Genomic DNA, 24,494 nt, shown 5'->3' on the forward strand with positions numbered 1-24,494 from the left:
CACAACAAGACTATTGTGTCCAGTTTTGGTCACCACACCAGAACAAAAGGGAAGGCCTGTGATAGGGTGGAAGGCAGGAGAGATTAAATGGCAAAAGGGATGATTGTGTAAATGGAAATAAAGTCATCATCAACAGCCACTATCCAAGAAGATAAACAGGGCCGAGGCTATGATCTGAAACTGTTGAACTCGATGTTACATTCTCCATTACTAATCTAAATCTTATGATACAATGATCACTGTTACCCAAATGTTCCTCCACAGATACTTTGGTCCTCTTGGTCCACCTGATTTCCCAGCACCATATCTAGCAACTGAGAACATAGTGGTCAAGGAAGTTCTCCTGAACAGATTTCAGAAATGCCTTCCCCTCCTTACCCTTCACTGTGACATTATACCAATTGATATTTGGGTAATTAAAGTCCTCCAGTATCACCATAGTTCTTGCACATCTCTGATTTGTGAGGATGTTCGCTGGCGATTACACAATGTTCAGCACCCTTCACAATTCCACAGATATTGAAGCAGACCATACCCACAGCAAGATCTGGACAACATCCAGGCTTTGGCTGATAAGTGGCAAGTAACATTTCACGCTATGCAAGTGCCAGGAAATGACCATCTCAAGCAAGTGAGAATCTAACCATCAGCAGGTCAAAGGTTGGTAATTCTGTGGCAAGTAAGGCATCTCCTGACTCTGAAAGCCTGTCTACCATCTGCAGGGCACAAGTCAGGAGTGTGATAGCATACTCTCCACTTGCCTGGATGGGTGCGGCTCCAACAGCTCTCCAGAAGCTCAACACCATCCAGGACAAAGCAGCCCACTTAATTGGCACGCCATACATCACCTTAAACATTCACTCCCTCCACCACAGACGCACAGTGACAGCAGTGTATACCATCTACAAGATGCACTGCAACAACTCACCAAGACTCCTTCGACAGCACCTTCCAAACCCTCGACCTCTACCACCTACAAGGACAAGGGCAACAGATGCATGGGAACACCATCACCTGCATGTTTTCCTCTAAGTCACACACCATCTTGACTTGGAACTAAATTGCCGTTCCTTCACTGTCACTGGGTCAAAATCCAGGAACTCCCTTCCTAACAGCACTGTTGGTGTACCTATGGACTGCAGCGGTTCAAGAAGGCACCTCACCACCACCTTCTCAAGGGCAATTAGGGATGGGCAACAAATGCTGGCATAGCCAGCAACGCCCACACCCCATGAATGTATAATGTACTCAATGCCTTGTACAAGAGTTGGGACGTCATGTTACAGTTGTACATAACGATGGTTAGGCCGCACTTGGAGTACTGTGTGCAGTTCTGGTCGCCGCACTACAGGAAAGATGTGATTAAGCTAGAAAGGATGCAGAAAAGATTCGCAAGGATGTTGCCTGGTTTGGAGGACTTGAGTTATCAAGAGAGATTGTATGGGCTGGGTCTGTTTTCCCTGGAGCGAAGGAGGCTGAGAGGGGACAAGATCGAGGTATATAAAATGATGAGAGGCATCGATAGGGTAGATAGCCAGAGTCTGTTTCTCATGGTAGGGGTGACTAAAACTAAAGGGCATAGATTTAGGGTGAGAGGGAGGAGGTTTAAAGGGGATCAAAGGGGTAAATTCTTCACACAAAGAATAGTGGGTATCTGGAATGAGCTGCCTGAGGAGGTGGTGGAGGCAGGAACAGTAGCGACATTTAAGAGGCATCTGGACAGGTACTTGAATGAGCAAGGCATAGAGGGATATGGAATTAATGCAGGCAGGTGGGATTAGTATAGATAGGCATTATGGTCGGCATGGACGCGATGGGCCGAAGGGCCTGTTTCTGTGCTGTCCGACTCTATGACTCTAATATTTTTAAAACAGAACTACTGTGACCTTGGTTGAGATCAGTTAACTAGGCCAAGAGCAGAATCAAATCAAACCCGAGACTCCCTGGCCTGCATGGTTTTCCTTTTTGTGAACATTGTGCTTTCAATATTTCTGTTAGGGTGTTGCATTACTTCTGGAATACTGTTTTTAAAAACTTCTTTTAATCCATATTTTGACTCCAGGGGTTGATTGATCGCACATACGAAATTCCAGATCATATCAGACCAGGGCAGCTTATCAAAGAACTCAGCAAGGAGATTCGCTTTGTGGAGGTAAAAGCAGCACCAGTTACTTTGACCTGTTGAAGCAATGATCCCAATCACTACGGTTGGGCGTGAGTTTAGTTCGTATGACTGGGCAGGGAGGACACAAACAAAAGCGGTGGTCCTCTGAAAAATGGCCTATTTTGACACTGCTAAAATGTTGTCCTCTAAATCTTCGGGCATCAAAGCGATTAAAATGGAAGGCCTGCCCTGTGAATCGTAGCAAATAGTCCCTGTTTGTTCTATTTTCCAAAAGGTAGAAACACATCCAGGTTTGCAGCTAAGTCTGTGTTGTTTGCTGATCTCAGCTGGTGCAGCAGTCCTCAGACTACCATTAGTCTCAGCCGTGTATGTTCAGAAGCAGAAAATCCACCTGCTTTTCTCACTTGTGCTGTTGGAACCTGTTGGAATACATACATGCTTTTGTGCATGTGTGTGTTCGCGCATGCTTGATAGATGCATTTGCACACATGTTGGATGAGAACAGCATTGGGCTTAGTTGTCTTGTTTCCTCTGTGAGGTACTGGAGGACAGCTGACTGATGTTCCCTTTTTAAAATATAGTTGGTGTGTACAGCCTGCTTTTTTTATTGCACAGTCTCCTTACATTTTTGGCTGCATTTGCTGACAAAGCAACCAGATGGTACAGTACTGGTACTGTAGTTTCATTGACTGAAACTGTGATGTCTCAGACAGCTGTCAGTAATAAAGATGGTGCTGAGTGAAACATCACCGTCTGCGATGTCTCAGACAGCTGTCAGTAATAAAGATGGCACTGAGTGAAACATCACCGTCTGCGATGTCTCAGACAGCTGTCAGTAATAAAGATGGTGCTGAGTGAAACATCACCGTCTGCGATGTCTCAGACAGCTGTCAGTAATAAAGATGGTGCTTAGTGAAACATCACCGTCTGCGATGTCTCAGACAGCTGTCAGTAATAAAGATGGCACTGAGTGAAACATCACCGTCCCTGATGTCTCAGACAGCTGTCAGTAATAAAGATGGTGCTGAGTGAAACATCACCGTCCCTGATGTCTCAGACAGCTGTCAGTAATAAAGATGGTGCTGAGTGAAACATCACCGTCTGCGATGTCTCAGACAGCTGTCAGTAATAAAGATGGCACTGAGTGAAACATCACCGTCCCTGATGTCTCAGACAGCTGTCAGTAATAAAGATGGTGCTGAGTGAAACATCACCGTCTGCGATGTCTCAGACAGTTGTCGGTAATAAAGATGGTGCTGAATGAAACATCACCGTCTGCGATGTCTCAGACAGCTGTCAGTAATAAAGATGGTGCTGAGTGAAACATCACCGTCCCTGATGTCTCAGACAGCTGTCAGTAATAAAGATGGTGCTGAGTGAAACATCACCGTCCCTGATGTCTCAGACAGCTGTCAGTAATAAAGATGGTGCTGAGTGAAACATCACCGTCTGCGATGTCTCAGACAGCTGTCAGTAATAAAGATGGCACTGAGTGAAACATCACCGTCCCTGATCTCTCAGACAGCTGTCAGTAATAAAGATGGTGCTGAGTGAAACATCACCGTCTGCGATGTCTCAGACAGTTGTCGGTAATAAAGATGGTGCTGAATGAAACATCACCGTCTGCGATGTCTCAGACAGCTGTCAGTAATAAAGATGGTGCTGAGTGAAACATCACCGTCTGTGATGTCTCAGACAGCTGTTAGTAATAAAGATGGTGCTGAGTGAAACATCACCGTCTGCGATGTCTCAGACAGCTGTCAGTAATAAAGATGGTGCTGAATGAAACATCACCGTCTGCGATGTCTCAGACAGCTGTCAGTAATAAAGATGGCACTGAGTGAAACATCACCGTCCCTGATGTCTCAGACAGCTGTCAGTAATAAAGATGGTGCTGAGTGAAACATCACCGTCCCTGATGTCTCAGACAGCTGTCAGTAATAAAGATGGTGCTGAGTGAAACATCACCGTCTGCGATGTCTCAGACAGCTGTCAGTAATAAAGATGGCACTGAGTGAAACATCACCGTCCCTGATGTCTCAGACAGCTGTCAGTAATAAAGATGGTGCTGAGTGAAACATCACCGTCTGCGATGTCTCAGACAGTTGTCGGTAATAAAGATGGTGCTGAATGAAACATCACCGTCTGCGATGTCTCAGACAGCTGTCAGTAATAAAGATGGTGCTGAGTGAAACATCACCGTCTGCGATGTCTCAGACAGCTGTCAGTAATAAAGATGGTGCTGAATGAAACATCACCGTCTGCGATGTCTCAGACAGCTGTCAGTAATAAAGATGGTGCTGAGTGAAACATCACCGTCTGCGATGTCTCAGACAGCTGTCAGTAATAAAGATGGTGCTGAATGAAACATCACCGTCTGCGATGTCTCAGACAGCTGTCAGTAATAAAGATGGTGCTGAATGAAACATCACCGTCCCTGATGTCTCAGACAGCTGTCAGTAATAAAGATGGCGCTGAGTGAAACATCATCGTCTGCAATGTCTCAGACAGCTGTCGGTAATAAAGATGGTGCTGAGTGAAACATCACCGTCTGCGATGTCTCAGACAGCTGTCAGGAATAAAGATGGTGCTGAGTGAAACATCACCGTCCCTGATATCTCAGACAGCTGTCAGTAATAAAGATGGCGCTGAGTGAAACATCACCGTCTGCAATGTCTCAGACAGCTGTCAGTAATAAAGATGGTGCTGAGTGAAACATCACCGTCCCTGATGTCTCAGACAGCTGTCAGTAATAAAGATGGCGCTGAGTGAAACATCACCGTCCCTGATGTCTCAGACAGCTGTCAGTAATAAAGATGGTGCTGAGTGAAACATCACCGTCCCTGATGTCTCAGACAGCTGTCAGTAATAAAGATGGCGCTGAGTGAAACATCACCGTCTGCAATGTCTCAGACAGCTGTCAGTAATAAAGATGGTGCTGAGTGAAACATCACCGTCTGTGATGTCTCAGACAGCTGTTAGTAATAAAGATGGTGCTGAGTGAAACATCACCGTCTGCGATGTCTCAGACAGTTGTCGGTAATAAAGATGGTGCTGAGTGAAACATCACCGTCTGTGATGTCTCAGACAGCTGTCAGTAATAAAGATGGTGCTGAGTGAAACATCACCGTCTGCGATGTCTCAGACAGCTGTCAGTAATAAAGATGGTGCTGAATGAAACATCACTGTCTGCGATGTCTCAGACAGCTGTTAGTAATAAAGATGGTGCTGAATGAAACATCACCGTCTGCGATGTCTCAGACAGCTGTCAGTAATAAAGATGGTGCTGAATGAAACATCACCGTCTGCGATGTCTCAGACAGCTGTCAGTAATAAAGATGGTGCTGAATGAAACATCACCGTCTGCGATGTCTCAGACAGCTGTCAGTAATAAAGATGGTGCTGAATGAAACATCACCGTCTGCGATGTCTCAGACAGCTGTCAGTAATAAAGATGGTGCTGAGTGAAACATCACCGTCTGCGATGTCTCAGACAGCTGTCAGTAATAAAGATGGTGCTGAGTGAAACATCACCGTCTGCGATGTCTCAGACAGCTGTTAGTAATAAAGATGGTGCTTAGTGAAACATCACCGTCTGCGATGTCTCAGACAGCTGTCAGTAATAAAGATGGCACTGAGTGAAACATCACCGTCCCTGATGTCTCAGACAGCTGTCAGTAATAAAGATGGTGCTGAGTGAAACATCACCGTCTGCGATGTCTCAGACAGTTGTCGGTAATAAAGATGGTGCTGAATGAAACATCACCGTCTGCGATGTCTCAGACAGCTGTCAGTAATAAAGATGGTGCTGAGTGAAACATCACCGTCCCTGATGTCTCAGACAGCTGTCAGTAATAAAGATGGTGCTGAGTGAAACATCACCGTCCCTGATGTCTCAGACAGCTGTCAGTAATAAAGATGGCGCTGAGTGAAACATCACCGTCTGCGATGTCTCAGACAGCTGTCAGTAATAAAGATGGCACTGAGTGAAACATCACCGTCCCTGATCTCTCAGACAGCTGTCAGTAATAAAGATGGTGCTGAGTGAAACATCACCGTCTGCGATGTCTCAGACAGTTGTCGGTAATAAAGATGGTGCTGAATGAAACATCACCGTCTGCGATGTCTCAGACAGCTGTCAGTAATAAAGATGGTGCTGAGTGAAACATCACCGTCTGTGATGTCTCAGACAGCTGTTAGTAATAAAGATGGTGCTGAGTGAAACATCACCGTCTGCGATGTCTCAGACAGCTGTCAGTAATAAAGATGGTGCTGAATGAAACATCACCGTCTGCGATGTCTCAGACAGCTGTCAGTAATAAAGATGGCACTGAGTGAAACATCACCGTCCCTGATGTCTCAGACAGCTGTCAGTAATAAAGATGGTGCTGAGTGAAACATCACCGTCTGCGATGTCTCAGACAGTTGTCGGTAATAAAGATGGTGCTGAATGAAACATCACCGTCTGCGATGTCTCAGACAGCTGTCAGTAATAAAGATGGTGCTGAGTGAAACATCACCGTCTGCGATGTCTCAGACAGCTGTCAGTAATAAAGATGGTGCTGAATGAAACATCACCGTCTGCGATGTCTCAGACAGCTGTCAGTAATAAAGATGGTGCTGAATGAAACATCACCGTCCCTGATGTCTCAGACAGCTGTCAGTAATAAAGATGGCGCTGAGTGAAACATCATCGTCTGCAATGTCTCAGACAGCTGTCGGTAATAAAGATGGTGCTGAGTGAAACATCACCGTCTGCGATGTCTCAGACAGCTGTCAGGAATAAAGATGGTGCTGAGTGAAACATCACCGTCCCTGATATCTCAGACAGCTGTCAGTAATAAAGATGGCGCTGAGTGAAACATCACCGTCTGCAATGTCTCAGACAGCTGTCAGTAATAAAGATGGTGCTGAGTGAAACATCACCGTCCCTGATGTCTCAGACAGCTGTCAGTAATAAAGATGGCGCTGAGTGAAACATCACCGTCTGCGATGTCTCAGACAGCTGTCAGTAATAAAGATGGTGCTGAGTGAAACATCACCGTCCCTGATGTCTCAGACAGCTGTCAGTAATAAAGATGGCGCTGAGTGAAACATCACCGTCTGCAATGTCTCAGACAGCTGTCAGTAATAAAGATGGTGCTGAGTGAAACATCACCGTCTGTGATGTCTCAGACAGCTGTTAGTAATAAAGATGGTGCTGAGTGAAACATCACCGTCTGCGATGTCTCAGACAGTTGTCGGTAATAAAGATGGTGCTGAGTGAAACATCACCGTCTGTGATGTCTCAGACAGCTGTCAGTAATAAAGATGGTGCTGAGTGAAACATCACCGTCTGCGATGTCTCAGACAGCTGTCAGTAATAAAGATGGTGCTGAATGAAACATCACTGTCTGCGATGTCTCAGACAGCTGTTAGTAATAAAGATGGTGCTGAGTGAAACATCACCGTCTGCGATGTCTCAGACAGCTGTCAGTAATAAAGATGGTGCTGAATGAAACATCACCGTCTGCGATGTCTCAGACAGCTGTCAGTAATAAAGATGGTGCTGAATGAAACATCACCGTCTGCGATGTCTCAGACAGCTGTCAGTAATAAAGATGGTGCTGAATGAAACATCACCGTCTGCGATGTCTCAGACAGCTGTCAGTAATAAAGATGGTGCTGAGTGAAACATCACCGTCTGCGATGTCTCAGACAGCTGTCAGTAATAAAGATGGTGCTGAGTGAAACATCACCGTCTGCGATGTCTCAGACAGCTGTTAGTAATAAAGATGGTGCTTAGTGAAACATCACCGTCTGCGATGTCTCAGACAGCTGTCAGTAATAAAGATGGTGCTGAATGAAACATCACCGTCTGCGATGTCTCAGACAGCTGTTAGTAATAAAGATGGTGCTGAGTGAAACATCACCGTCTGCGATGTCTCAGACAGCTGTCAGTAATAAAGATGGTGCTGAATGAAACATCAGCGTCTGCAATGTCTCAGACAGCTGTTAGTAATAAAGATGGCGCTGAGTGAAACATCACCGTCCCTGATGTCTCAGACAGCTGTCAGTAATAAAGATGGTGCTGAGTGAAACATCACCGTCTGCGATGTCTCAGACAGCTGTTAGTAATAAAGATGGTGCTGAGTGAAACATCACCGTCTGCGATGTCTCAGACAGCTGTCAGTAATAAAGATGGTGCTGAATGAAACATCACCGTCTGCGATGTCTCAGACAGCTGTCACTAATAAAGATGGTGCTGAATGAAACATCACCGTCTGTGATGTCTCAGACAGCTGTCAATAATAAAGATGGTGCTGAGTGAAACATCACCGTCTGCGATGTCTCAGACAGCTGTCAGTAATAAAGATGGTGCTGAATGAAACATCACCGTCTGCGATGTCTCAGACAGCTGTCAGTAATAAAGATGGTGCTGAATGAAACATCACCGTCTGTGATGTCTCAGACAGTTGTCGGTAATAAAGATGGTGCTGAATGAAACATCACCGTCCCTGATGTCTCAGACAGCTGTCAGTAATAAAGATGGTGCTGAATGAAACATCACCGTCTGCGATGTCTCAGACAGCTGTCAGTAATAAAGATGGTGCTGAGTGAAACATCACCGTCTGCGATGTCTCAGACAGCTGTTAGTAATAAAGATGGTGCTGAATGAAACATCACCGTCCCTGATGTCTCAGACAGTTGTCAGTAATAAAGATGGTGCTGAATGAAACATCACCGTCCCTGATGTCTCAGACAGCTGTCAGTAATAAAGATGGTGCTGAGTGAAACATCACCGTCCCTGATGTCTCAGACAGCTGTCAGTAATAAAGATGGTGCTGAGTGAAACATCACCGTCTGCGATGTCTCAGACAGCTGTTAGTAATAAAGATGGTGCTGAGTGAAACATCACCGTCCCTGATGTCTCAGACAGCTGTTAGTAATAAAGATGGTGCTGAGTGAAACATCACCGTCTGCGATGTCTCAGACAGCTGTTCGTAATAAAGATGGTGCTGAGTGAAACATCACCGTCTGCGATGTCTCAGACAGCTGTTAGTAATAAAGAAGGTGCTGAATGAAACATCACCGTCTGCGATGTCTCAGACAATTGTCAGTAATAAAGATGGTGCTTAGTGAAACATCACCGTCTGTGATGTCTCAGACAGCTGTCAGTGATAAAGAAGGTGCTGAGTGAAACATCACCGTCTGTGATGTCTCAGACAGCTGTCAGTAATAAAGATGGTGCTGAGTGAAACATCACCGTCTGCGATGTCTCAGACAGCTGTCAGTAATAAAGATGGTGCTGAATGAAACATCACCGTCTGTGATGTCTCAGACAGCTGTCAGTAATAAAGAAGGTGCTGAGTGAAACATCACCGTCTGCGATGTCTCAGACAGCTGTCAGTAATAAAGATGGCACTGAGTGAAACATCACCGTCCCTGATGTCTCAGACAGCTGTCAGTAATAAAGATGGTGCTGAGTGAAACATCACCGTCTGCGATGTCTCAGACAGTTGTCGGTAATAAAGATGGTGCTGAATGAAACATCACCGTCTGCGATGTCTCAGACAGCTGTCAGTAATAAAGATGGTGCTGAGTGAAACATCACCGTCTGCGATGTCTCAGACAGCTGTCAGTAATAAAGATGGTGCTGAATGAAACATCACCGTCTGCGATGTCTCAGACAGCTGTCAGTAATAAAGATGGTGCTGAATGAAACATCGCCGTCCCTGATGTCTCAGACAGCTGTCAGTAATAAAGATGGCGCTGAGTGAAACATCATCGTCTGCAATGTCTCAGACAGCTGTCGGTAATAAAGATGGTGCTGAGTGAAACATCACCGTCTGCAATGTCTCAGACAGCTGTCAGGAATAAAGATGGTGCTGAGTGAAACATCACCGTCCCTGATATCTCAGACAGCTGTCAGTAATAAAGATGGCGCTGAGTGAAACATCACCGTCTGCAATGTCTCAGACAGCTGTCAGTAATAAAGATGGTGCTGAGTGAAACATCACCGTCCCTGATGTCTCAGACAGCTGTCAGTAATAAAGATGGCGCTGAGTGAAACATCACCGTCTGCGATGTCTCAGACAGCTGTCAGTAATAAAGATGGTGCTGAGTGAAACATCACCGTCCCTGATGTCTCAGACAGCTGTCAGTAATAAAGATGGCGCTGAGTGAAACATCACCGTCTGCAATGTCTCAGACAGCTGTCAGTAATAAAGATGGTGCTGAGTGAAACATCACCGTCTGTGATGTCTCAGACAGCTGTTAGTAATAAAGATGGTGCTGAGTGAAACATCACCGTCTGCGATGTCTCAGACAGTTGTCGGTAATAAAGATGGTGCTGAGTGAAACATCACCGTCTGTGATGTCTCAGACAGCTGTCAGTAATAAAGATGGTGCTGAGTGAAACATCACCGTCTGCGATGTCTCAGACAGCTGTCAGTAATAAAGATGGTGCTGAATGAAACATCACTGTCTGCGATGTCTCAGACAGCTGTTAGTAATAAAGATGGTGCTGAGTGAAACATCACCGTCTGCGATGTCTCAGACAGCTGTCAGTAATAAAGATGGTGCTGAATGAAACATCACCGTCTGCGATGTCTCAGACAGCTGTCAGTAATAAAGATGGTGCTGAATGAAACATCACCGTCTGCGATGTCTCAGACAGCTGTCAGTAATAAAGATGGTGCTGAATGAAACATCACCGTCTGCGATGTCTCAGACAGCTGTCAGTAATAAAGATGGTGCTGAGTGAAACATCACCGTCTGCGATGTCTCAGACAGCTGTCAGTAATAAAGATGGTGCTGAGTGAAACATCACCGTCTGCGATGTCTCAGACAGCTGTCAGTAATAAAGATGGTGCTTAGTGAAACATCACCGTCTGCGATGTCTCAGACAGCTGTCAGTAATAAAGATGGTGCTGAATGAAACATCACCGTCTGCGATGTCTCAGACAGCTGTTAGTAATAAAGATGGTGCTGAGTGAAACATCACCGTCTGCGATGTCTCAGACAGCTGTCAGTAATAAAGATGGTGCTGAATGAAACATCAGCGTCTGCAATGTCTCAGACAGCTGTTAGTAATAAAGATGGCGCTGAGTGAAACATCACCGTCCCTGATGTCTCAGACAGCTGTCAGTAATAAAGATGGTGCTGAGTGAAACATCACCGTCTGCGATGTCTCAGACAGCTGTTAGTAATAAAGATGGTGCTGAGTGAAACATCACCGTCTGCGATGTCTCAGACAGCTGTCAATAATAAAGATGGTGCTGAGTGAAACATCACCGTCTGCGATGTCTCAGACAGCTGTCAGTAATAAAGATGGTGCTGAATGAAACATCACCGTCTGCGATGTCTCAGACAGCTGTCAGTAATAAAGATGGTGCTGAATGAAACATCACCGTCTGTGATGTCTCAGACAGCTGTCAGTAATAAAGATGGTGCTGAATGAAACATCACCATCTGCGATGTCTCAGACAGCTGTCAGTAATAAAGATGGTGCTGAATGAAACATCACCGTCTGTGATGTCTCAGGCAGTTGTCGGTAATAAAGATGGTGCTGAATGAAACATCACCGTCTGTGATGTCTCAGACAGCTGTCAGTAATAAAGATGGTGCTGAATGAAACATCACCGTCTGTGATGTCTCAGACAGTTGTCGGTAATAAAGATGGTGCTGAATGAAACATCACCGTCCCTGATGTCTCAGACAGCTGTCAGTAATAAAGATGGTGCTGAATGAAACATCACCGTCTGCGATGTCTCAGACAGCTGTCAGTAATAAAGATGGTGCTGAGTGAAACATCACCGTCTGCGATGTCTCAGACAGCTGTTAGTAATAAAGATGGTGCTGAATGAAACATCACCGTCCCTGATGTCTCAGACAGTTGTCAGTAATAAAGATGGTGCTGAATGAAACATCACCGTCCCTGATGTCTCAGACAGCTGTCAGTAATAAAGATGGTGCTGAGTGAAACATCACCGTCCCTGATGTCTCAGACAGCTGTCAGTAATAAAGATGGTGCTGAGTGAAACATCACCGTCTGCGATGTCTCAGACAGCTGTTAGTAATAAAGATGGTGCTGAGTGAAACATCACCGTCCCTGATGTCTCAGACAGCTGTTAGTAATAAAGATGGTGCTGAGTGAAACATCACCGTTTGCGATGTCTCAGACAGCTGTTCGTAATAAAGATGGTGCTGAGTGAAACATCACCGTCTGCGATGTCTCAGACAGCTGTTAGTAATAAAGAAGGTGCTGAATGAAACATCACCGTCTGCGATGTCTCAGACAGTTGTCAGTAATAAAGATGGTGCTTAGTGAAACATCACCGTCTGTGATGTCTCAGACAGCTGTCAGTGATAAAGAAGGTGCTGAGTGAAACATCACCGTCTGTGATGTCTCAGACAGCTGTCAGTAATAAAGATGGTGCTGAGTGAAACATCACCGTCTGCGATGTCTCAGACAGCTGTCAGTAATAAAGATGGTGCTGAATGAAACATCACCGTCTGTGATGTCTCAGACAGCTGTCAGTAATAAAGAAGGTGCTGAGTGAAACATCACCGTCTGCGATGTCTCAGACAGCTGTCAGTAATAAAGATGGTGCTGAATGAAACATCACCGTCTGTGATGTCTCAGACAGCTGTCAGTAATAAAGATGGCGCTGAGTGAAACAGCACCGTCTGCGATGTCTCAGACAGTTGTCAGTAATAAAGATGGCGCTGAGTGAAACATCACCGTCTGCGATGTCTCAGACAGCTGTTCGTAATAAAGATGGTGCTGAGTGAAACATCACCGTCTGTGATGTCTCAGACAGCTGTCAGTAATAGAGATGGTGCTGAATGAAACATCACCGTCTGCGATGTCTCAGACTGCTGTCAGTAATAAAGATGGTGCTGAATGAAACATCACCGTCTGCGATGTCTCAGACAGTTGTCGGTAATAAAGATGGCGCTGAGTGAAACATCACCGTCTGTGATGTCTCAGACAGCTGTCAGTAATAAAGATGGTGCTGAATGAAACATCACCGTCTGTGATGTCTCAGTCAGCTGTCAGTAATAAAGATGGCGCTGAGTGAAACATCACCGTCTGCGATGTCTCAGACAGCTGTCAGTAATAAAGATGGTGCTGAGTGAAACATCACCGTCTGCGATGTCTCAGACAGCTGTTAGTAATAAAGAAGGTGCTGAGTGAAACATCACCGTCTGCGATGTCTCAGACAGCTGTTAGTAATAAAGATGGTGCTGAATGAAACATCACCGTCTGCGATGTCTCAGACAGCTGTCAGTAATAAAGATGGTGCTGAGTGAAACATCACCGTCTGTGATGTCTCAGACAGCTGTCAGTAATAAAGATGGTGCTGAATGAAACATCACCGTCTGTGATGTCTCAGACAGCTGTCAGTAATAAAGATGGTGCTGAGTGAAACATCACCGTCTGTGATGTCTCAGACAGCTGTCAGTAATAAAGATGGTGCTGAATGAAACATCACCGTCTGCGATGTCTCAGACAGTTGTCAGCAATAAAGATGGCGCTGAATGAAACATCACCGTCTGCGATGTCTCAGACAGCTGTTAGTAATAAAGATGGTGCTGAGTGAAACATCACCGTCTGCGATGTCTCAGACAGCTGTTAGTAATAAAGATGGTGCTGAGTGAAACATCACCGTCCCTGATGTCTCAGACAGCTGTTAGTAATAAAGATGGTGCTGAGTGAAACATCACCGTCTGCGATGTCTCAGACAGCTGTTCGTAATAAAGATGGTGCTGAGTGAAACATCACCGTCTGCGATGTCTCAGACAGCTGTTAGTAATAAAGAAGGTGCTGAATGAAACATCACCGTCTGCGATGTCTCAGACAGTTGTCAGTAATAAAGATGGTGCTTAGTGAAACATCACCGTCTGTGATGTCTCAGACAGCTGTCAGTGATAAAGAAGGTGCTGAGTGAAACATCACCGTCTGTGATGTCTCAGACAGCTGTCAGTAATAAAGATGGTGCTGAGTGAAACATCACCGTCTGCGATGTCTCAGACAGCTGTCAGTAATAAAGATGGTGCTGAATGAAACATCACCGTCTGTGATGTCTCAGACAGCTGTCAGTAATAAAGAAGGTGCTGAGTGAAACATCACCGTCTGCGATGTCTCAGACAGCTGTCAGTAATAAAGATGGTGCTGAATGAAACATCACCGTCTGTGATGTCTCAGACAGCTGTCAGTAATAAAGATGGCGCTGAGTGAAACAGCACCGTCTGCGATGTCTCAGACAGTTGTCAGTAATAAAGATGGCGCTGAGTGAAACATCACCGTCTGCGATGTCTCAGACAGCTGTTCGTAATAAAGATGGTGCTGAGTGAAACATCACCGTCTGTGATGTCTCAGACAGCTGTCAGTAATAGAGATGGTGCTGAATGAAACATCACCGTCTGCGATGTCTCAGACTGCTGTCAGTAATAAAGATGGTGCTGAATGAAACATCACCGTCTGCGATGTCTCAGACAGTTGTCGGTAATAAAGATGGCGCTGAGTGAAACATCACCGTCTGTGATGTCTCAGACAGCTGTCAGTAATAAAGATGGTGCTGAATGAAACATCACCGTCTGTGATGTCTCAGTCAGCTGTCAGTAATAAAGATGGCGCTGAGTGAAACATCACCGTCTGCGATGTCTCAGACAGCTGTCAGTAATAAAGATGGTGCTGAGTGAAACATCACCGTCTGCGATGTCTCAGACAGCTGTTAGTAATAAAGAAGGTGCTGAGTGAAACATCACCGTCTGCGATGTCTCAGACAGCTGTTAGTAATAAAGATGGTGCTGAATGAAACATCACCGTCTGCGATGTCTCAGACAGCTGTCAGTAATAAAGATGGTGCTGAGTGAAACATCACCGTCTGTGATGTCTCAGACAGCTGTCAGTAATAAAGATGGTGCTGAATGAAACATCACCGTCTGTGATGTCTCAGACAGCTGTCAGTAATAAAGATGGTGCTGAGTGAAACATCACCGTCTGTGATGTCTCAGACAGCTGTCAGTAATAAAGATGGTGCTGAATGAAACATCACCGTCTGCGATGTCTCAGACAGTTGTCAGCAATAAAGATGGCGCTGAATGAAACATCACCGTCTGCGATGTCTCAGACAGCTGTTAGTAATAAAGATGGTGCTGAATGAAACATCACCGTCTGCGATGTCTCAGACAGCTGTCAGTAATAAAGATGGTGCTGAATGAAACATCACCGTCTGCGATGTCTCAGACAGCTGTCAGTAATAAAGATGGTGCTGAATGAAACATCACTGTCTGTGATGTCTCAGACAGCTGTCAATAATAAAGATGGCGCTGAGTGAAACATCACCGTCCCTGATGTCTCAGACAGCTGTCAGTAATAAAGATGGCGCTGAATGAAACATCACCGTCTGCGACGTCTCAGACAGCTGTTAGTAATAAAGATGGTGCTGAGTGAAACATCACCGTCTGCGATGTCTCAGACAGCTGTCAGTAATAAAGATGGTGCTGAATGAAACATCACCGTCTGTGATGTCTCAGACAGCTGTCAGTAATAAAGATGGTGCTGAATGAAACATCACCGTCTGTGATGTCTCAGACAGCTGTCAGTAATAAAGATGGTGCTGAATGAAACATCACCATCTGCGATGTCTCAGACAGCTGTCAGTAATAAAGATGGTGCTGAATGAAACATCACCGTCTGTGATGTCTCAGACAGTTGTCGGTAATAAAGATGGTGCTGAATGAAACATCACCGTCTGTGATGTCTCAGACAGCTGTCAGTAATAAAGATGGTGCTGAATGAAACATCACCGTCTGTGATGTCTCAGACAGTTGTCGGTAATAAAGATGGTGCTGAATGAAACATCACCGTCCCTGATGTCTCAGACAGCTGTCAGTAATAAAGATGGTGCTGAATGAAACATCACCGTCTGCGATGTCTCAGACAGCTGTCAGTAATAAAGATGGTGCTGAGTGAAACATCACCGTCTGCGATGTCTCAGACAGCTGTTAGTAATAAAGATGGTGCTGAATGAAACATCACCGTCCCTGATGTCTCAGACAGCTGTCAGTAATAAAGATGGTGCTGAGTGAAACATCACCGTCCCTGATGTCTCAGACAGCTGTCAGTAATAAAGATGGTGCTGAATGAAACATCACCGTCTGCGATGTCTCAGACAGCTGTCAGTAATAAAGATGGTGCTGAGTGAAACATCACCGTCTGTGATGTCTCAGACAGCTGTCAGTAATAAAGATGGTGCTGAATGAAACATCACCGTCCCTGATGTCTCAGACAGCTGTCAGTAATAAAGATGGCGCTGAGTGAAACGTCACCGTCTGCAATGTCTCAGACAGCTGTCAGTAATAAAGATGGTGCTGAGTGAAACATCACCGTCTGCAATGTCTCAGACAGCTGTCAGTAATAAAGATGGCGCTGAGTGAAACATCATCGTCTGCAATGTCTCAGACAGCTGTCAGTAATAAAGATGGCGCTGAGTGAAACATCACCGTCTGCAATGTCTCAGACAGCTGTCAGTAATAAAGATGGTGCTGAGTGAAACATCACCGTCTGCGATGTCTCAGACAGCTGTCAGGAATAAAGATGGTGCTGAGTGAAACATCACCGTCTGCGATGTCTCAGACAGCTGTCAGTAATAAAGATGGTGCTGAATGAAACATCACCGTCTGTGATGTCTCAGGCAGTTGTCGGTAATAAAGATGGTGCTGAATGAAACATCACCGTCTGTGATGTCTCAGACAGCTGTCAGTAATAAAGATGGTGCTGAATGAAACATCACCGTCTGTGATGTCTCAGACAGTTGTCGGTAATAAAGATGGTGCTGAATGAAACATCACCGTCCCTGATGTCTCAGACAGCTGTCAGTAATAAAGATGGTGCTGAATGAAACATCACCGTCTGCGATGTCTCAGACAGCTGTCAGTAATAAAGATGGTGCTGAATGAAACATCACCGTCTGCGATGTCTCAGACAGCTGTTAGTAATAAAGATGGTGCTGAATGAAACATCACCGTCCCTGATGTCTCAGACAGTTGTCAGTAATAAAGATGGTGCTGAATGAAACATCACCGTCCCTGATGTCTCAGACAGCTGTCAGTAATAAAGATGGTGCTGAGTGAAACATCACCGTCCCTGATGTCTCAGACAGCTGTCAGTAATAAAGATGGTGCTGAGTGAAACATCACCGTCTGCGATGTCTCAGACAGCTGTTAGTAATAAAGATGGTGCTGAGTGAAACATCACCGTCCCTGATGTCTCAGACAGCTGTTAGTAATAAAGATGGTGCTGAGTGAAACATCACCGTCTGCGATGTCTCAGACAGCTGTTCGTAATAAAGATGGTGCTGAGTGAAACATCACCGTCTGCGATGTCTCAGACAGCTGTTAGTAATAAAGAAGGTGCTGAATGAAACATCACCGTCTGCGATGTCTCAGACAGTTGTCAGTAATAAAGATGGTGCTTAGTGAAACATCACCGTCTGTGATGTCTCAGACAGCTGTCAGTGATAAAGAAGGTGCTGAGTGAAACATCACCGTCTGTGATGTCTCAGACAGCTGTCAGTAATAAAGATGGTGCTGAGTGAAACATCACCGTCTGCGATGTCTCAGACAGCTGTCAGTAATAAAGATGGTGCTGAATGAAACATCACCGTCTGTGATGTCTCAGACAGCTGTCAGTAATAAAGAAGGTGCTGAGTGAAACATCACCGTCTGCGATGTCTCAGACAGCTGTCAGTAATAAAGATGGTGCTGAATGAAACATCACCGTCTGTGATGTCTCAGACAGCTGTCAGTAATAAAGATGGCCCTGAGTGAAACAGCACCGTCTGCGATGTCTCAGACAGTTGTCAGTAATAAGGATGGCGCTGAGTGAAACATCACCGTCTGCGATGTCTCAGACAGCTGTTCGTAATAAAGATGGTGCTGAGTGAAACATCACCGTCTGTGATGTCTCAGACAGCTGTCAGTAATAGAGATGGTGCTGAATGAAACATCACCGTCTGCGATGTCTCAGACTGCTGTCAGTAATAAAGATGGTGCTGAATGAAACATCACCGTCTGCGATGTCTCAGACAGTTGTCGGTAATAAAGATGGCGCTGAGTGAAACATCACCGTCTGTGATGTCTCAGACAGCTGTCAGTAATAAAGATGGTGCTGAATGAAACATCACCGTCTGTGATGTCTCAGTCAGCTGTCAGTAATAAAGATGGCGCTGAGTGAAACATCACCGTCTGCGATGTCTCAGACAGCTGTCAGTAATAAAGATGGTGCTGAGTGAAACATCACCGTCTGCGATGTCTCAGACAGCTGTTAGTAATAAAGAAGGTGCTGAGTGAAACATCACCGTCTGCGATGTCTCAGACTGCTGTCAGTAATAAAGATGGTGCTGAATGAAACATCACCGTCTGCGATGTCTCAGACAGTTGTCGGTAATAAAGATGGCGCTGAGTGAAACATCACCGTCTGTGATGTCTCAGACAGCTGTCAGTAATAAAGATGGTGCTGAATGAAACATCACCGTCTGTGATGTCTCAGACAGCTGTCAATAATAAAGATGGCGCTGAGTGAAACATCACCGTCCCTGATGTCTCAGACAGCTGTCAGTAATAAAGATGGCGCTGAATGAAACATCACCGTCTGCGACGTCTCAGACAGCTGTTAGTAATAAAGATGGTGCTGAGTGAAACATCACCGTCTGCGATGTCTCAGACAGCTGTCAGTAATAAAGATGGTGCTGAATGAAACATCACCGTCTGTGATGTCTCAGACAGCTGTCAGTAATAAAGATGGTGCTGAATGAAACATCACCGTCTGTGATGTCTCAGACAGCTGTCAGTAATAAAGATGGTGCTGAATGAAACATCACCATCTGCGATGTCTCAGACAGCTGTCAGTAATAAAGATGGTGCTGAATGAAACATCACCGTCTGTGATGTCTCAGACAGTTGTCGGTAATAAAGATGGTGCTGAATGAAACATCACCGTCTGTGATGTCTCAGACAGCTGTCAGTAATAAAGATGGTGCTGAATGAAACATCACCGTCTGTGATGTCTCAGACAGTTGTCGGTAATAAAGATGGTGCTGAATGAAACATCACCGTCCCTGATGTCTCAGACAGCTGTCAGTAATAAAGATGGTGCTGAATGAAACATCACCGTCTGCGATGTCTCAGACAGCTGTCAGTAATAAAGATGGTGCTGAGTGAAACATCACCGTCTGCGATGTCTCAGACAGCTGTTAGTAATAAAGATGGTGCTGAATGAAACATCACCGTCCCTGATGTCTCAGACAGCTGTCAGTAATAAAGATGGTGCTGAGTGAAACATCACCGTCCCTGATGTCTCAGACAGCTGTCAGTAATAAAGATGGTGCTGAATGAAACATCACCGTCTGCGATGTCTCAGACAGCTGTCAGTAATAAAGATGGTGCTGAGTGAAACATCACCGTCTGTGATGTCTCAGACAGCTGTCAGTAATAAAGATGGTGCTGAATGAAACATCACCGTCCCTGATGTCTCAGACAGCTGTCAGTAATAAAGATGGCGCTGAGTGAAACGTCACCGTCTGCAATGTCTCAGACAGCTGTCAGTAATAAAGATGGTGCTGAGTGAAACATCACCGTCTGCAATGTCTCAGACAGCTGTCAGTAATAAAGATGGCGCTGAGTGAAACATCATCGTCTGCAATGTCTCAGACAGCTGTCAGTAATAAAGATGGCGCTGAGTGAAACATCACCGTCTGCAATGTCTCAGACAGCTGTCAGTAATAAAGATGGTGCTGAGTGAAACATCACCGTCTGCGATGTCTCAGACAGCTGTCAGGAATAAAGATGGTGCTGAGTGAAACATCACCGTCTGCGATGTCTCAGACAGCTGTCAGTAATAAAGATGGTGCTGAATGAAACATCACCGTCTGTGATGTCTCAGGCAGTTGTCGGTAATAAAGATGGTGCTGAATGAAACATCACCGTCTGTGATGTCTCAGACAGCTGTCAGTAATAAAGATGGTGCTGAATGAAACATCACCGTCTGTGATGTCTCAGACAGTTGTCGGTAATAAAGATGGTGCTGAATGAAACATCACCGTCCCTGATGTCTCAGACAGCTGTCAGTAATAAAGATGGTGCTGAATGAAACATCACCGTCTGCGATGTCTCAGACAGCTGTCAGTAATAAAGATGGTGCTGAATGAAACATCACCGTCTGCGATGTCTCAGACAGCTGTTAGTAATAAAGATGGTGCTGAATGAAACATCACCGTCCCTGATGTCTCAGACAGTTGTCAGTAATAAAGATGGTGCTGAATGAAACATCACCGTCCCTGATGTCTCAGACAGCTGTCAGTAATAAAGATGGTGCTGAGTGAAACATCACCGTCCCTGATGTCTCAGACAGCTGTCAGTAATAAAGATGGTGCTGAGTGAAACATCACCGTCTGCGATGTCTCAGACAGCTGTTAGTAATAAAGATGGTGCTGAGTGAAACATCACCGTCCCTGATGTCTCAGACAGCTGTTAGTAATAAAGATGGTGCTGAGTGAAACATCACCGTCTGCGATGTCTCAGACAGCTGTTCGTAATAAAGATGGTGCTGAGTGAAACATCACCGTCTGCGATGTCTCAGACAGCTGTTAGTAATAAAGAAGGTGCTGAATGAAACATCACCGTCTGCGATGTCTCAGACAGTTGTCAGTAATAAAGATGGTGCTTAGTGAAACATCACCGTCTGTGATGTCTCAGACAGCTGTCAGTGATAAAGAAGGTGCTGAGTGAAACATCACCGTCTGTGATGTCTCAGACAGCTGTCAGTAATAAAGATGGTGCTGAGTGAAACATCACCGTCTGCGATGTCTCAGACAGCTGTCAGTAATAAAGATGGTGCTGAATGAAACATCACCGTCTGTGATGTCTCAGACAGCTGTCAGTAATAAAGAAGGTGCTGAGTGAAACATCACCGTCTGCGATGTCTCAGACAGCTGTCAGTAATAAAGATGGTGCTGAATGAAACATCACCGTCTGTGATGTCTCAGACAGCTGTCAGTAATAAAGATGGCGCTGAGTGAAACAGCACCGTCTGCGATGTCTCAGACAGTTGTCAGTAATAAAGATGGCGCTGAGTGAAACATCACCGTCTGCGATGTCTCAGACAGCTGTTCGTAATAAAGATGGTGCTGAGTGAAACATCACCGTCTGTGATGTCTCAGACAGCTGTCAGTAATAGAGATGGTGCTGAATGAAACATCACCGTCTGCGATGTCTCAGACTGCTGTCAGTAATAAAGATGGTGCTGAATGAAACATCACCGTCTGCGATGTCTCAGACAGTTGTCGGTAATAAAGATGGCGCTGAGTGAAACATCACCGTCTGTGATGTCTCAGACAGCTGTCAGTAATAAAGATGGTGCTGAATGAAACATCACCGTCTGTGATGTCTCAGTCAGCTGTCAGTAATAAAGATGGCGCTGAGTGAAACATCACCGTCTGCGATGTCTCAGACAGCTGTCAGTAATAAAGATGGTGCTGAGTGAAACATCACCGTCTGCGATGTCTCAGACAGCTGTTAGTAATAAAGAAGGTGCTGAGTGAAACATCACCGTCTGCGATGTCTCAGACTGCTGTCAGTAATAAAGATGGTGCTGAATGAAACATCACCGTCTGCGATGTCTCAGACAGTTGTCGGTAATAAAGATGGCGCTGAGTGAAACATCACCGTCTGTGATGTCTCAGACAGCTGTCAGTAATAAAGATGGTGCTGAATGAAACATCACCGTCTGTGATGTCTCAGACAGCTGTCAGTAATAAAGATGGCACTGAGTGAAACATCACCGTCCCTGATGTCTCAGACAGCTGTCAGTAATAAAGATGGTGCTGAGTGAAACATCACCGTCTGCGATGTCTCAGACAGTTGTCGGTAATAAAGATGGTGCTGAATGAAACATCACCGTCTGCGATGTCTCAGACAGCTGTCAGTAATAAAGATGGTGCTGAGTGAAACATCACCGTCTGTGATGTCGCAGACTGCTGTTAGTAATAAAGATGGTGCTGAGTGAAACATCACCGTCTGTGATGTCTCAGACTGCTGTCAGTAATAAAGATGGTGCTGAATGAAACATCACCGTCTGCGATGTCTCAGACAGCTGTCAGTAATAAAGATGGTGCTGAGTGAAACATCACCGTCTGCGATGTCTCAGACAGCTGTCAGTAATAAAGATGGTGCTGAATGAAACATCACCGTCTGCGATGTCTCAGACAGCTTTCAGTAATAAAGATGGTGCTGAGTGAAACATCACCGTCTGTGATGTCTCAGACAGCTGTCAGTAATAAAGATGGTGCTGAATGAAACATCACCGTCCCTGATGTCTCAGACAGCTGTCAGTAATAAAGATGGCGCTGAGTGAAACGTCACCGTCTGCAATGTCTCAGACAGCTGTCAGTAATAAAGATGGTGCTGAGTGAAACATCACCGTCTGTGATGTCTCAGACAGCTGTCAGTAATAAAGATGGCGCTGAGTGAAACATCATCGTCTGCGATGTCTCAGACAGCTGTTAGTAATAAAGATGGTGCTGAATGAAACATCACCGTCTGCGATGTCTCAGACAGCTGTCAGTAATAAAGATGGTGCTGAATGAAACATCACCGTCTGCGATGTCTCAGACAGCTGTCAGTAATAAAGATGGTGCTGAGTGAAACATCACCGTCTGCGATGTCTCAGACAGCTGTCAGTAATAAAGATGGTGCTGAGTGAAACATCACCGTCTGTGATGTCTCAGACAGCTGTTAGTAATAAAGATGGTGCTGAGTGAAACATCACCGTCTGCGATGTCTCAGACAGTTGTCGGTAATAAAGATGGTGCTGAGTGAAACATCACCGTCTGTGATGTCTCAGACAGCTGTCAGTAATAAAGATGGTGCTGAGTGAAACATCACCGTCTGCGATGTCTCAGACAGCTGTCAGTAATAAAGATGGTGCTGAATGAAACATCACTGTCTGCGATGTCTCAGACAGCTGTTAGTAATAAAGATGGTGCTGAGTGAAACATCACCGTCTGCGATGTCTCAGACAGCTGTCAGTAATAAAGATGGTGCTGAATGAAACATCACCGTCTGCGATGTCTCAGACAGCTGTCAGTAATAAAGATGGTGCTGAATGAAACATCACCGTCTGCGATGTCTCAGACAGCTGTCAGTAATAAAGATGGTGCTGAATGAAACATCACCGTCTGCGATGTCTCAGACAGCTGTCAGTAATAAAGATGGTGCTGAGTGAAACATCACCGTCTGCGATGTCTCAGACAGCTGTCAGTAATAAAGATGGTGCTGAGTGAAACATCACCGTCTGCGATGTCTCAGACAGCTGTTAGTAATAAAGATGGTGCTTAGTGAAACATCACCGTCTGCGATGTCTCAGACAGCTGTCAGTAATAAAGATGGTGCTGAATGAAACATCACCGTTTGCGATGTCTCAGACAGCTGTTAGTAATAAAGATGGTGCTGAGTGAAACATCACCGTCTGCGATGTCTCAGACAGCTGTCAGTAATAAAGATGGTGCTGAATGAAACATCAGCGTCTGCAATGTCTCAGACAGCTGTTAGTAATAAAGATGGCGCTGAGTGAAACATCACCGTCTGCGATGTCTCAGACAGCTGTCAGTAATAAAGATGGTGCTGAGTGAAACATCACCGTCTGCGATGTCTCAGACAGCTGTTAGTAATAAAGATGGTGCTGAGTGAAACATCACCGTCTGCGATGTCTCAGACAGCTGTCAGTAATAAAGATGGTGCTGAATGAAACATCACAGTCTGCGATGTCTCAGACAGCTGTCACTAATAAAGATGGTGCTGAATGAAACATCACCGTCTGTGATGTCTCAGACAGCTGTCAATAATAAAGATGGCGCTGAGTGAAACATCACCGTCCCTGATGTCTCAGACAGCTGTCAGTAATAAAGATGGCACTGAATGAAACATCACCGTCTGCGATGTCTCAGACAGCTGTTAGTAATAAAGATGGTGCTGAGTGAAACATCACCGTCTGCGATGTCTCAGACAGCTGTCAGTAATAAAGATGGTGCTGAATGAAACATCACCGTCTGCGATGTCTCAGACAGCTGTCAGTAATAAAGATGGTGCTGAATGAAACATCACCGTCTGTGATGTCTCAGACAGCTGTCAGTAATAAAGATGGTGCTGAATGAAACATCACCATCTGCGATGTCTCAGACAGCTGTCAGTAATAAAGATGGTGCTGAATGAAACATCACCGTCTGTGATGTCTCAGGCAGTTGTCGGTAATAAAGATGGTGCTGAATGAAACATCACCGTCTGTGATGTCTCAGACAGCTGTCAGTAATAAAGATGGTGC

At 45.2% G+C, this 24,494-nt stretch overlaps 1 protein-coding gene across 5 annotated transcripts in view; it reads left to right on the forward strand.

Annotated features, from left to right (window-relative positions):
• Positions 1–24,494, forward strand: part of LOC137379766 (lysine-specific demethylase 7B-like) — a 306,451-nt gene that overhangs the window by 171,812 nt on the left and 110,145 nt on the right. For 4 of the 5 annotated variants that reach the window (XR_010976905.1, XR_010976904.1, XM_068051124.1 and 1 more), the window contains exon 11: positions 2,063–2,152. The exons of the other annotated variant lie outside the window; for it this stretch is intronic. Coding sequence is in view for 2 of the 4 variants with exons in the window: in XM_068051124.1 (XP_067907225.1) it covers positions 2,063–2,152 (90 nt within the window). In the remaining 2 variants the exon portion in view is untranslated. The remainder of the gene's footprint in view (positions 1–2,062; positions 2,153–24,494) is intronic. 5 annotated transcript variants of the gene reach the window in all.

Source organism: Heterodontus francisci, chromosome 18 (genome assembly GCF_036365525.1).
Source record: "Heterodontus francisci isolate sHetFra1 chromosome 18, sHetFra1.hap1, whole genome shotgun sequence".
Lineage (NCBI taxonomy): Eukaryota > Metazoa > Chordata > Chondrichthyes > Heterodontiformes > Heterodontidae > Heterodontus > Heterodontus francisci.